The sequence below is a fragment of the Sceloporus undulatus genome, chromosome 11 (assembly GCF_019175285.1).
Source record: "Sceloporus undulatus isolate JIND9_A2432 ecotype Alabama chromosome 11, SceUnd_v1.1, whole genome shotgun sequence".
Classification (NCBI taxonomy): domain Eukaryota; kingdom Metazoa; phylum Chordata; class Lepidosauria; order Squamata; family Phrynosomatidae; genus Sceloporus; species Sceloporus undulatus.
This window is the reverse complement of record NC_056532.1, coordinates 11,588,020-11,600,058: the sequence shown is the minus strand read 5'-3', so window position 1 is coordinate 11,600,058 and position 12,039 is coordinate 11,588,020. Positions and strand designations below refer to the sequence as shown.

General features: G+C 45.0%; 1 protein-coding gene across 2 annotated transcripts in view; it reads right to left on the bottom strand.

Annotated features, from left to right (window-relative positions):
• NLK (nemo like kinase) overlaps positions 1–7,862 on the bottom strand; it is a 124,552-nt gene extending 116,690 nt beyond the window's left edge. For both annotated transcript variants that reach the window (XM_042442306.1, XM_042442304.1), the window contains exon 1: positions 4,702–7,862. In XM_042442306.1, coding sequence (XP_042298240.1) covers positions 4,702–5,153 — 452 coding nt within the window. In that variant the 5' untranslated portion in view covers positions 5,154–7,862. The remainder of the gene's footprint in view (positions 1–4,701) is intronic.
• Between the last annotated feature and the right edge of the window lie 4,177 nt (positions 7,863–12,039).

Sequence of the window (12,039 nt, the reverse complement as noted above, 5' to 3'; positions counted from 1 at the left end):
GTTCAAGAAGGATGTTGAGAAGCTGGAATGTGTCCAGAGGAAGAAACCATACCTTATGAGAAGAGACATAGAGAGTTGGGTATGTTTAGCCTGGAGAAGAGAAGGTTAAGAGGTGATATGATAGCCCTGTTTAAATATTTGAAGGGATGTCATATTGATGAGGGAGCAAGCTTGTTTTCTGCTTCTCCAGAGAACAGGTCTTGGAACATTGGATGCAAGTTACAGGATAAGAAATTCCACCTCAACATTAGGAGGAACTTTTGACAGTAAGGGCTGTTCGACAGTGGAACAAACTTCCTCAGAGAGTGGTGGAGTCTCCTTCTTTGGAGGTCTTCAAGCAGAGGCTGGATGGCTATCTGTTGGCAATACTTTGATTGAGAGTTCCTGCATGGCAGAATGGGGCTGGACTGGATGCCCTTGTGGTCTCTTCCAACTCTGTGATTCTATCAAAGTAGATTCAGAGTAATAAAAAGCATGAATCTAACCAAGTGTCTGGATTAACTGACACCACTCTATTTCAGCTAACATAACTAGTGCATTTCTAAATATCAACTTACAATGTTAGTTTTAAGACCTCCACGCTCACAAAAAGAGCCCACTGGATCGTACTTAAGAGCTATTTAGCCCAGCATTTTGTTCCCAAAGTACAGAGCGGTTGGTTGCCTACAGGAAGCCTACAAGGAGAAGATTAGCAGAACAGCAGCCTTCAGCATTTGCTCCTCGCAAACTGACAAGTGACATTCAGAAGCATACTAAACACACAATGTTATACATTGGAAGTTTACTTGCCATCTAAATCTGAAAATACAATAATCTTTTATGCAATAACTGTATAATGAAGATACAGGAAGCTACTGAACAGTTTATGTTAAAATTTTTGAACTATGTATAATATGTATTTTAATCAACAAAAAGAAAGAAACATGGGGGGGAAAAGCATTTGCTCCTCGCAAACTGACATTCAGAAGCATACTGGGGGTGATATATAGACATCACAGCTAGTAGCCATGGATAGTCCAGTCCTCCACAAATTGGGCTATAAGTACACCTTCTACAGAATGGCTAACCTTCCTCCAAGTAACATTTTTTATTAGTATTCTACACAGCCAAGCCATACTGGAAAAATACCCAGCATCAAAACCATGGAAGTTTGATAGCTTTATATACACATCAATAAGACTTCCTAGTCACATTTCCATTTGAATTTTGGCATCCATAAAAGTAAGCTAGAGCTGGTAAATCTCAATACAGAATAACCCAGGCAATTTTTCCACCACGTTTACGTCCTAGACTTCAGTCTAAATCCATCTGAGGAAATAGAGTGAAGTCTACAAAAGTGCATGCTGCCAACCTCTTTCTTTCAGTTAGTCTAAAAGGTGCTACATGATCTTTGAACAAGGATGTTCCTCAGCATGTTGCATATCAAGGGTTGGCAATTTAAAGACCTATCTATGTTACATTGCAATTTCTATGATTCCTCACCACTGGCTCCCATCTAACATCTGGCTTGACTATCATGGATCGAAGTTAGATTGTAACATCTGGAGAGCCAGAAGTTGCCCATCCATGCTATAAATCAGGGGTAGGCAACCTTTTTGAGCCGGGGGCCGGGTTGCTGTCCCTCAGACAACTGGGGGGTCGAAGCCAAAAAATAAATAATTAAATAATTTTTTTAAAAAATTAAATATATAAATAAACCAGGACAAATGTAGGACAAAATTTTCAAATGGTGGACACTTTTTTTAAAAAAGTGAAGGACACGTGAAAAAATTTGCTGATTTTTTAAAAAATGTTAATATAAATGCATGTTTCTGAGGCTTCTATAGACAATTGCCCCCCAAAGGCCCTGGTGGCAATCGGCGGCAGGACTGGGCTGGGGCCGGTCCCAAGGCCTTGCCGGGCCGCATCCGGCCCGCGGGCCGCAGGTTGCCTACCCCTGCTATAAATGAATATATACCGCTATACCCATCTATCAACTTGTTCCTTCAGGAAAGTACATTACTTTCTTCTGCTGCCATCAAGAATACATTCCCTGGCAGTTATCTTAGCATTTGCATCTAGCCCAATTCATCCACACCAACTTTTGGTCCTCCAGATGTCTTGGGGCTTTGACTCCTAGAGATCCCAGCCAGGTTTATGAATTCTGGGAGTTGAAGTCTACAAAATCTGGGGGATCAAAGGTTGAGAAGCCACAGACATACTATTTAAATACTGTAGGGTCTTTCCTGAAAGCCAGTGGTTTGAGTGTTACGCCTCTGCAAACTAGGGTTTGATTTCCCACTTGGCCATGAAACCCACTCGGTGGCCTTAGGCAAGTCGCATGCTCTCAGCCTCAAGGGAAGGCCATGGCAAATCACCTCGGAACAAATTTTGCCAAGAAAACCCTGTGACAGGTTCACCTCAGGAAACGCCTTGAAGGCAGACAACAGCAGAATCTTTTCTAACTCCCCAAAAACCCTAATTCTAAAAGCCACATACTAGGACCTAGAGCCAATGATGTACAGTGGTCCCTCCACATTCTCTGGGGTTAGGGGTGAAAGACCCTGGTGAATGTGGGAAAATGGCAAATAAGAAACCATTATTCTTTTTACCTTAGAGAACACCTCTAGGAATATCTAGGTCCTCCAGTGCAACTCTACGGTCAACATCTGCCAGAGGTTGACCATAAACTCATGCTGGAGGACCTACAAATGCTTAGAGAAGTGTTGTCTCTAGGAACTTCTAGGTTCTCCAGCACAACACTATGGTCAACTTCTGGCGGAGTTGCGCTGGAGGACCAAGAGATTCCTAGAGAAAACATATCAAATCCTCAAATAATCAAATCCGCAAAAGCCAATGTCGCAAATGTGGAGGGATGGCTATAGTCTAAAATCCAAAGGAAGCAGAATCAAAACTTTCTTTTTCCTCTCTTGCTGCAGCCCTCTGCAGTGACAAAACCCTATTCTAGCAATTTTCTAGCTTTCTGGAGCATGTTGTTACGGTTCTTGGGAAGGAGATCCAGCAATCCTGTTGTAGGATCCAGAGAAAGTGCATCACTTGATCTTGGCCTAAGTCTCTTAAATGTTCTCATACACAGCATTCATTAAACAACCTGTACAAAACACTAGTCTTGGAGGAGGCTAAACAGGTGTAAATCTCAATTATCAATCCTGTCCTGTAAGTCAAACAAGCAATGCAGGAGATACGCTTGACAATCACTGACTTTGAAGCCTTCACAAATTGCAAAACAAAGCCTTCACGTTAGATGCTGACTCCTCTGAGGTTGAATAATGTTTTATACCGAAGCTTAATACAACTAGACGATACTTTCAGCGACCAACATAAACCAAACGTGCCTAAACCACCATGTACTAAAGCTCCAGACTACAACATGTATTAGTATGGCAAAGTGCAGCATTAGTACATGAAGTGGTTTTAGTTGAGAAACTACAGCACGACAGCTGAAGCAAGCAAAGCCGAAACCAGGGAAAGCAGACGACTGTTACAAAAGGCAGCCTGCGGAGGAGCTGTATCGCTTTGACAGGAACATCCCACACCAAAGAAGATGGAAAAATTCATTTGGGAGAGGTGCAAAGACGCCAAGGAAATACATGATGTGCTATTGCAGGGGGAAACGCAGAGACTAGACACCTGCCAAGACCAGTCCAACAGCAATTGCTCCTAATCCCAGCCGGTTCTTAAATTCAGTGTTGTTTCCACTGTCTTTCCATTTGCAATGAAGATACAATTCTATTATTGCCCAAAGAACTGTGATGCAGAACCAGACCGCTGACCTCTAAAGACATGAAAGAACAAAAGTCATAGCAATAGCAGCAGAAAGCCTTAGAAAAATATAAGCACACTGCATTTGTCTCAAAGGAATGACATCAGACATAATCCAACTTGCTCAGCCAACAATCCTATACACACTTACCTTGGAAGAAATCCCACATGAGTCAGTGCAAGGAACTGCCCTCTTAAGTTTCTAACTCTGGAGAAAGTTTGGGTGTGCAAGCTTCAAACGGCACAAGAATAGATATGGCACAACCTTCCAAGACCTAAAAGCACCAAGAATACCTACTTTTGCAAAATTTTGCCCCTTCAAGTTGGAAAAGTCAGCTTGGAAGGCATCTAAGGAACTGGACATAACGTCAAATGAAAAAAAAACCAGGTTTATTAGGCTTGTTCTAAGTCTACAATGAAATTCCTTCTTTTTAAAATTCTTTATTGGAAACTCTTTATCTCACCTCTGTTCTGTTTCGGTTTCTTGGTGGCACTTCTTTTGCCGCATTATCATCAGGTTTTCATTTCTACGCCTTAAAAAAGAAGGAATTTCGTTGCAGACGTAGAACATGTTTTGGACCCTGGTCTGTCAAAGGAAGGCACTGCTAAGCTTCCCTTTCACAAAATCTCTTTGCTCCTCCATCATTCGCAAGACAAAATGTGGTGAGTGGCCTACAGATGCACATCCTTTATGTGAAAGAAAATGTACCGAGTAATTTTTGGTCTCCTTACTTATTAGCTGAACTTCGCCCTGCCAGGTCAGACCATATTCCTAGCACAAGCCACTTCTGACACATCGCCTGCTGCAGAACCATAAAATAGACCTTGGAAGACGTAACCTGCTAGTTGGTAACCTGCTAGGTAGCATGCAGATCCAAATGGCAGTATGAGAGCAACGTGGCTTGGAAGCCACCAGAGGAACTCCTTCGCTGTACTCACCAGACAACACCAAAGGCTCCGTATCCAATAGGCCTGTCTGGCTCAATATCCAGTTGCTGCTGTGGGTGATGCGTGTGCTGATGGTGGTGCGCTTTCACTGCAGCAGCTGCTGCAGCTTGTACCTGAGCTGGAGCGGCCGCAGCAGGTCCAGGGGCTTGACCCGGCGCCGGCGATGGGAAATATGGTTGCTGCTGCCCTGGGTTTAACATGGCTGCGGCCGCGGCTGCAGCGGCTGCAGCCGCCGCAGAAGCATGTTGCTGCACAGGATGCACTGCGGCCGCAGAGCCTGGATGCAAGTGGTGCTGGGGGTGGTGGTGGTGGTGGAGATGAGGTGGAGGGAGGTGAGCGAGGTGGTGATGGTGGTGGTGGTGGTGACCCGCCGCCGCCGCTGATGTCCCGCCATTGTAAGCCGCCATCATTTTTGCGCTGGCTGTGGCACTACAAAGAGACATTCGAGGTGATGCCCTCTGGTTGGAGAACAACTGGGTCAAGCTGTCATTTGGCCACACAAAAAATAAAATAAAAAATAAAATGGGAGTTTGCTACACTTTCGCAAGCAAGTTGCACACCGTCACAAGCATGGAGCTCAACAGGTCTTTACGTCTTCATTAAGTTGATAAAAATGGAGGTTCCTCTCTGTGTGTGTATGCGTGTGTGTGCGTGAGCATGCGATAAACCCCCTTTCCCCCCAAGATGGCCGGTGCGGTTGGTACTAGAACGCCATCCTTCTGCCCCTTCTGTGCCAGTCTTGAATTTGAGTCAATCCCCCTCCCCCCCAGAAAAGGGATGCGAATTCACCCCCCTAAAAAATGTTAGGAGCACTGGCAAGTCCGCCCCTTCCATTCCCACATCCTTTTCATTTATCACTCTGAAACGTGTAAGAAGATCCCTTTAAGGGCTTCTATGATTCTTCCCCACTCTGTCCTGTGTATACATCCATTCACCTTTAATATTAAAACCAGGATGGATGTAAGAGGTTCCCCGCGAAAAGGGACTAATTAAACTGAAGAATTATAAGCCAGCGGGAAACGAAGTGTCCAAAAAGAACGGAAAGGAGGATGCAAGGAAAGACTCAATTGACAGGAAGCAGGAACAAACTAAAAAGAGAGGACCAAGTACAAGTGTGGGAAGCGAGAAGTCAGCCAATAGAAGCTACTGAGGACAAGGAAGAAGAGGTTGCAAGGGTTTTTAGAAGAGCAGACATAAAACAAAACTGAAGGGCAGGGAATGAACGTTGAGGGAAGAAAATAACTGGAAGCGGAAAGGAGTAAGATAACCAAGCAGCGTGAATAGAAGAACGAAGTACGAAAAAGGAACGAGGATGATAAGCGATCAGTTAATCGAATGCAGATTTTAAAAAACCCAACGGTGGAGAGAAAAGCAGAACGGAGGCAGCAGGAAAAAGATCATGGAGAAAAGCAACAGCGACTGAAACAAATGACAACTAAATATAAGGGGAAAGTGTTAACAGTGTGATCAAGCAAAGAGTGAACAGATAAGAGAAGCCACAGAATATAAAGGAGTTTATTTAAGGTTGAAAACTGGGGAAGATGAAGAAAAAACACAAACAGAAGGAGGTGGAGAATGTGAAAACAGTTTTACAAGTGGGAAAACACTAAAATGCATGAAAGCAGGGGTAATCTTTCTTGAGGAAAGCACAAACAGGCTTTAGGAAGCAAAGACACAGTCTAAATTGTGAAAACAGCGCTAAATAAAAAGGGAAGGAGGTGTTGAGGGATGAGGAAAAAAGTTTTGTTCCTAAGAAATGTGAAAGATCTGCGTGTATGTATGCAAAAACACATGGAAAGAAAATGGAGAAGAGAGAGAAGAAGAGGGAATTGAAATATAATGAAAGTGAAAAATGAAGGGTGATAAGAGTGCCAACGAAAAAGACAGAATGGAGAAAGAGGGGATTCTGGAATAAGGGAAGGCAAGAAGGATGATAAAAGTGTGTGTGTGTTTGTGTGTGTCTGAATGGAGAAAGAAGGGATTCTGGAAAGGCAAGAGAGAAGAAAGGAAAATAATAGCAGAGCCGAAACGTCGATTATATATTATAAAGAAGATAGTTCAAATATTACGGGAGGAATACAGTAGGAAAGGATACAATATTGTGGGAAGAAAAGATAGAAGATTATGGGAGGAAATATAATGGTAGGAAAAGGCAGGATATTGTGGGGGGGAAGATAGAGGATTATGAGAGGAAAAGATAGATTATTGTCGTAAGAAGAAAAGATAAAATATTATGGGAGGAAAAGAAGGAATGCTGTGAAAAGAGAGACAATTAGGAAGAAAGGATGGAAGATTATGGGACGAAAAGAGAGTATTATAAGAGGAGAAAGGCAGAATATTTGGGGGGAAAGAGAATATTATAGGAGGGAAATACAGACTATTATGGGAGGAAAAGATAGAATACTATGGGGAGATAGAGTATTAAGCGAGGAAAAGAGTATATTATAGGAGGGAAAGACTGAATGTTGTGAGAAGAAGACAGAATATTATGGGAGGAGAAGAAAGAATACTGTGGAGGGGGAAAGATAGACTATTATGGGAAGATAGACAGAATATTGAGGGAGGAAAAGAAAGAATATTGCCAGGAGACAATATGATGGGAGGAAAAGGACAAGGAGACAATGCTGTGGGAGGAGAAGGCAGTTCTGTGAGGGGGCAGAGGGGGCCAGTTGTGTGTATGTGTGTGTGTTGTGAGTGTGAGTGTTGTGTCTCAGAAGGGGAGGTGGCCCTGGAGGGGCTCCTAGGAGGGTCTCCCTCTCAATAAATGCCCTGACAGCCTGACCCAGTGCTCAGGGGGCGGGGCTTAAGAAGGGAGGGGCCTCTGGGCGGGGCTTAATGGGGAAAGAGGGAGGGGTCTCTTCTGAGGGGGGCGGCGGTTGGAGCGGGGGGGCTCCCTCCTCAGGCCGCTCCACGTCGGCGCCCCCCGACCGCCGCTCCTCTCCCGGCAGCCCTGGCCGCCGCCTCCTCGTCGTCGTCCGCCTCCTCCGTTCCTTCAGGCCGCCGCCACCGCCGCCGCTCCTGCTCTCCTCCGCTGCTGCCTCCTTCCCTTCTTCTCCTCAGCGGAGCCCCAGAGCGAAAGAGCAGCCGGGGAGCGCGCATGCGCTTTCACGCGCGCTCCCCAGGCTTGCCAGCCTGCTTCTCCCGGCCGCGCTCTTAACCCCTTCCCTCCCTCCTCGCGCGCATGCGCACTCCCCGCATAGCTCCGCCCACCCTAGCAGTCCCGACCAATAGGGTGAGCCGAGAATGAAATTCCCCGCCCACAGAAAAAACTGATTGAAAGATGGATTCTCCCGCCAGCCAATCAGACGCAACGGCCCGCCTTCGCCGCCCTTGCTCGGCCAATGAGGCGCTCTCACCTCACGCAACCTTCACCTAGTGATTCCCCAAACTGTGCCCTTTAAGTGATTTGGGGTATTTTTGGACTTCAGCTCCCAGAAGGCTCAGCCACGTTGGCCAATATGGTGGGATTCTGGGAGCTGAAGTCCAAAATTTGCCTAAAGAGCACAGTTTGGTGACCACTGACCTAGATATTCACAGGGTGGGGAAAAGGGAGGCGGGTGGTTGCAACTGATTGGTTAGGACCGCTTTAATTGAAAGGTTTTCTGACCAATGAATTTGCGACAAGGTTTCAGGGAGGCCAATGAAGGGTCGGGAGTGGGGTTTTTTTAAAACCAAGCACGGAAACATAGATCTAGTTTATGGAAGAGTGCCCTATATCTTTTCTTCATTTAAGGATAGTTTATTATTATGCCTCTATGGGGCGGCGCTTGAGGGGAGAGAGCGAATGGGAAACGAAACGACGACTGAAGGGCGGGGCTATGCCTAGATGGACAGCGGCTAGAACCAATCGCAGTGAGGGAGGCGAGGTGAGGCAAGGACAGTGAGGGCCGGGAGTTGGGTCAACAGCCGGGCTTCGTCGCCTGAGCGAGGGAGGAGCCTAGGCGTGGAAGTTGAGGGGCGGAGCTTGGCAAGGAGAAGCACAACTCTATGGTCAACTTTAACCAAACGTTGCACTGAAAGACCTAGAGATTCCTAGAGAGGACACTCCACTAGGCCTTTGCAGCTCCTCCAGTGCAACTCTATGGCCAGTGTTTGGCGGATGTTGACCATAGAGCTGCCCTGGAGGACCTAGAGATTCCTAGAGAGGACACTCCACTAGGCCTTTGTAGCTCCTCCTGTGCAACTCTATGGTCAATATCTGGCAGATGTTGACCACAGAAATGCACTGGAGGACCTAGAGATTCCTAGAAAGGTGTTCTCTCAGATAAAAATGTAGTGTTTCTGTTATTTGCAGTCTTTCCACATTCACAGGGGTCCTGTGCCCCTAAACCCAGCAAATGTGGAGGGAAGAGAGTATACTTCTACAATGTAGATGCACCCAAAACCACACGCAAATAAATCTATTCCTGCTGCTGAGCCTCTAGATTTGAGGACTGGAGTGGGCAGGAAAAAGGCACTATATATATATATATATATATATATATATATCTCCTTGACTCGTCCCACTGGGTGAATACCAGGCCTTTGCCAACACAGTTGCGTCTCCCTTTTGCTCAGCTGTGAAATGAAGATAAGGATGGCAGGCTTTTTGGCTAGAAGAAGGCGTATTTGTGCACTTGGAGGCTGATGGGCAACAAAGGACAGCTGGAAAGAGAGCCATTATCTGGATGAATAGAACGTTGTCTTACAAACCCATGACGCTGGGCCTTGCGTGGTTACTACAACCTGTACTAAATCAACCCCTCCACTTCACGAACGGGAAGGCATTAACTTATACATGAGATTGACTTATAATTGAATACATATGATACCTGTCCAATATGTGGAATAAAATTCCAGTACAGATTGAAAGGAAACATGGATGTATTATGCTTTTCTTAATAACAGCCGCTAGGATAGTGTTAGCACAGTACTGGAAGAATCAAGAAATGCCCAAGGTAGATGACTGGTTAACTATTTGAGATGTGTGAAATGGACAAATTAACTTGTCACATAAACTATAAAGACATGGAAGTTGTAGAGGAGGAATGGTCTCCGATACTGTTATACTGTAATACCAGGTGTTGAAAGGTGAAGGAGGGATAATATTTGTTTGGAGTACTCAATAATTACAAAGGCAACATGAAGGATATAGAATGAACTTTATGAAAACTTTATTGAAAAGGAATATAACTATTATATAGTTAAAATAAGGATATTTATATAATGAGAAGACATGAGTCCATGTATTAGAGTGACTGAGGAAGTTATGTTCAATGTACATTCAGGTTGGGATTATATGTTATATTATAATCACCATATTGTGAACGACTGATAGAACCATGCTTTTTTTATTTTGTTCATATGCATTAAAAATAAAAAGTAATATACGGCCTCATTCCTATTTACAAAAAAAGCAGTTTGCGATCCAAATCGATGGATTGATTCGATAGCGGAGTGTGATTCCCACTATATTTGCCCCATCGCATTTTTCCCTTGTTAAATAACCCACTTGCGGTTCACATTCATGAATGAATCAGTTCAAAATGTTCCCTCTCCATCCGGCCGAAGGGCTAATTTAAATCAATTCCAATCCACACTTGGTTCACACTTGCGCGGAATCGATGTATCCAAAAAAGATGTGAAAACATCCGCGTCAAAAAGACGTGGGTTAAATGGGTCCAGCATGTGCCCCCCTCCCCTCGAATCACTTTGGCGAATCGATTCAAGTGGGAACCAGGGTCATTTGAACCGGTTCAAACCAATTTGTGATCCGGTTTGAAAGATAGTGGGAATCTGGCATAGATGTGTGTATGTTCCAGAAAGCAAAACTTGATTTTTGCCTTTTTATATACAGAACGCCATCTTACGGTGTCATTGTATTTAATGGGACTTGAGCATCCACGGATCTTGGTACCCATGAGGGCTTCTGGAACCAAACTGCAGTGGATACCGAAGGTCCACTGGAAACTGAAGGTGAGCAAATGTTTGATTCTGTGACTCCCCAGACCATTGCAATGTTAAGATCGCTGTTACCTGACTCTTTCCATCCCAGTGGCTGTCAGGGTGATGTCCGACTGGGATACAAGCTCATCCCACACTTGCAGAATGAGTAGAGTCACCCAAAAGACACGTACCATGGATGCTGTGAGCAAAGCCAAGGTCATGTCGCTGTTTCGAGGCACACTTCTCCAGCAACAGGCAGCCCTTTTGGCACAGCACACTGATGAGGAGTTAAAATGCTTCTTTATATTTTATTCATAAATGCTATTGATGCCATGAGAAATGTCACAGAGGCGGCGCGGAGAGAGACCAGAGTCAGCCACGGACGGTTCTTACGTTTTTGTTTGCTTCTTTGTTTAAAGCCTCTCCATCCATTTGTGCCTCTCCGTCGCAGATGTTACTCCAACTCCCACCACAACCAGACTCCATGGACAATGGTCAAGGATTACGGACCCAAAGAGACAGGCCAAAATAAAGCTGCTTCGGGTCTCTTTGGAGGTATGCTTTTTAAATGGCACACGAACCTTACGAAGACAGAAGCTGCGCCAAAGCTGCGCAGCTTCTGGCCTCAATGACCAGCAAGATTTAAAAGGGATACAAAGCACAGACCATAGATACAACAATCAACTTCAAAGTGGCACACAACAATAACAATAACAATAATAATAATACTCTCCTGTGGTTTTGCAATACCCTTGCTACCCTGTGTTCCCACTATGTTTTCCGTTCCCAAATCTCTCAGTGGCATTTTAACCCTGTTGCCATTCACACTTCCCATTGGAGCAATTTAAAATGGAGGCACCACCATTTCCAGGAATGAGGCAGTGCGATCCGAATCGATTTGGTAGTGTACTCACACTACTGAAGATGTAGATTGTTGTAATCCAACATAATGGCTTGACACCAGAAGACTGAGGAGATCTGAGGCTGCATCTCCGCTACGGAAATAATCCAGTTCGACCTCACTTTAATTGCTATGGAATTCTGGGAACTGTAGTTTGTCTTGGCACCGGAGCTCTGTGTTTGCGCCTTCAACATATAGTGACCTCATGGTTTTCATAAGGTTTTCTTAGACCGGTTTAATGTGCAGAGGTGGCTTTGCCAATTCCTTCCACTGAAATAGAGCCTACAGCACCCGGTATTCCAGTGATGGCAAACCTTTTAGAGACCGAGTGCCCAAACTGCAACCCCAAACCCACTTATTTATCACAAAGTGCCGCATCCCTCCGCCTTTCCAATAACAAACTCTAGCAAACTCTATGCTGGGGTGATGGCACATGTGCCCATAGAGAGGGCTCTGAGTGCCACCTCTGACACGCATGCCATAGGTTCGCCACCACTGCGGTA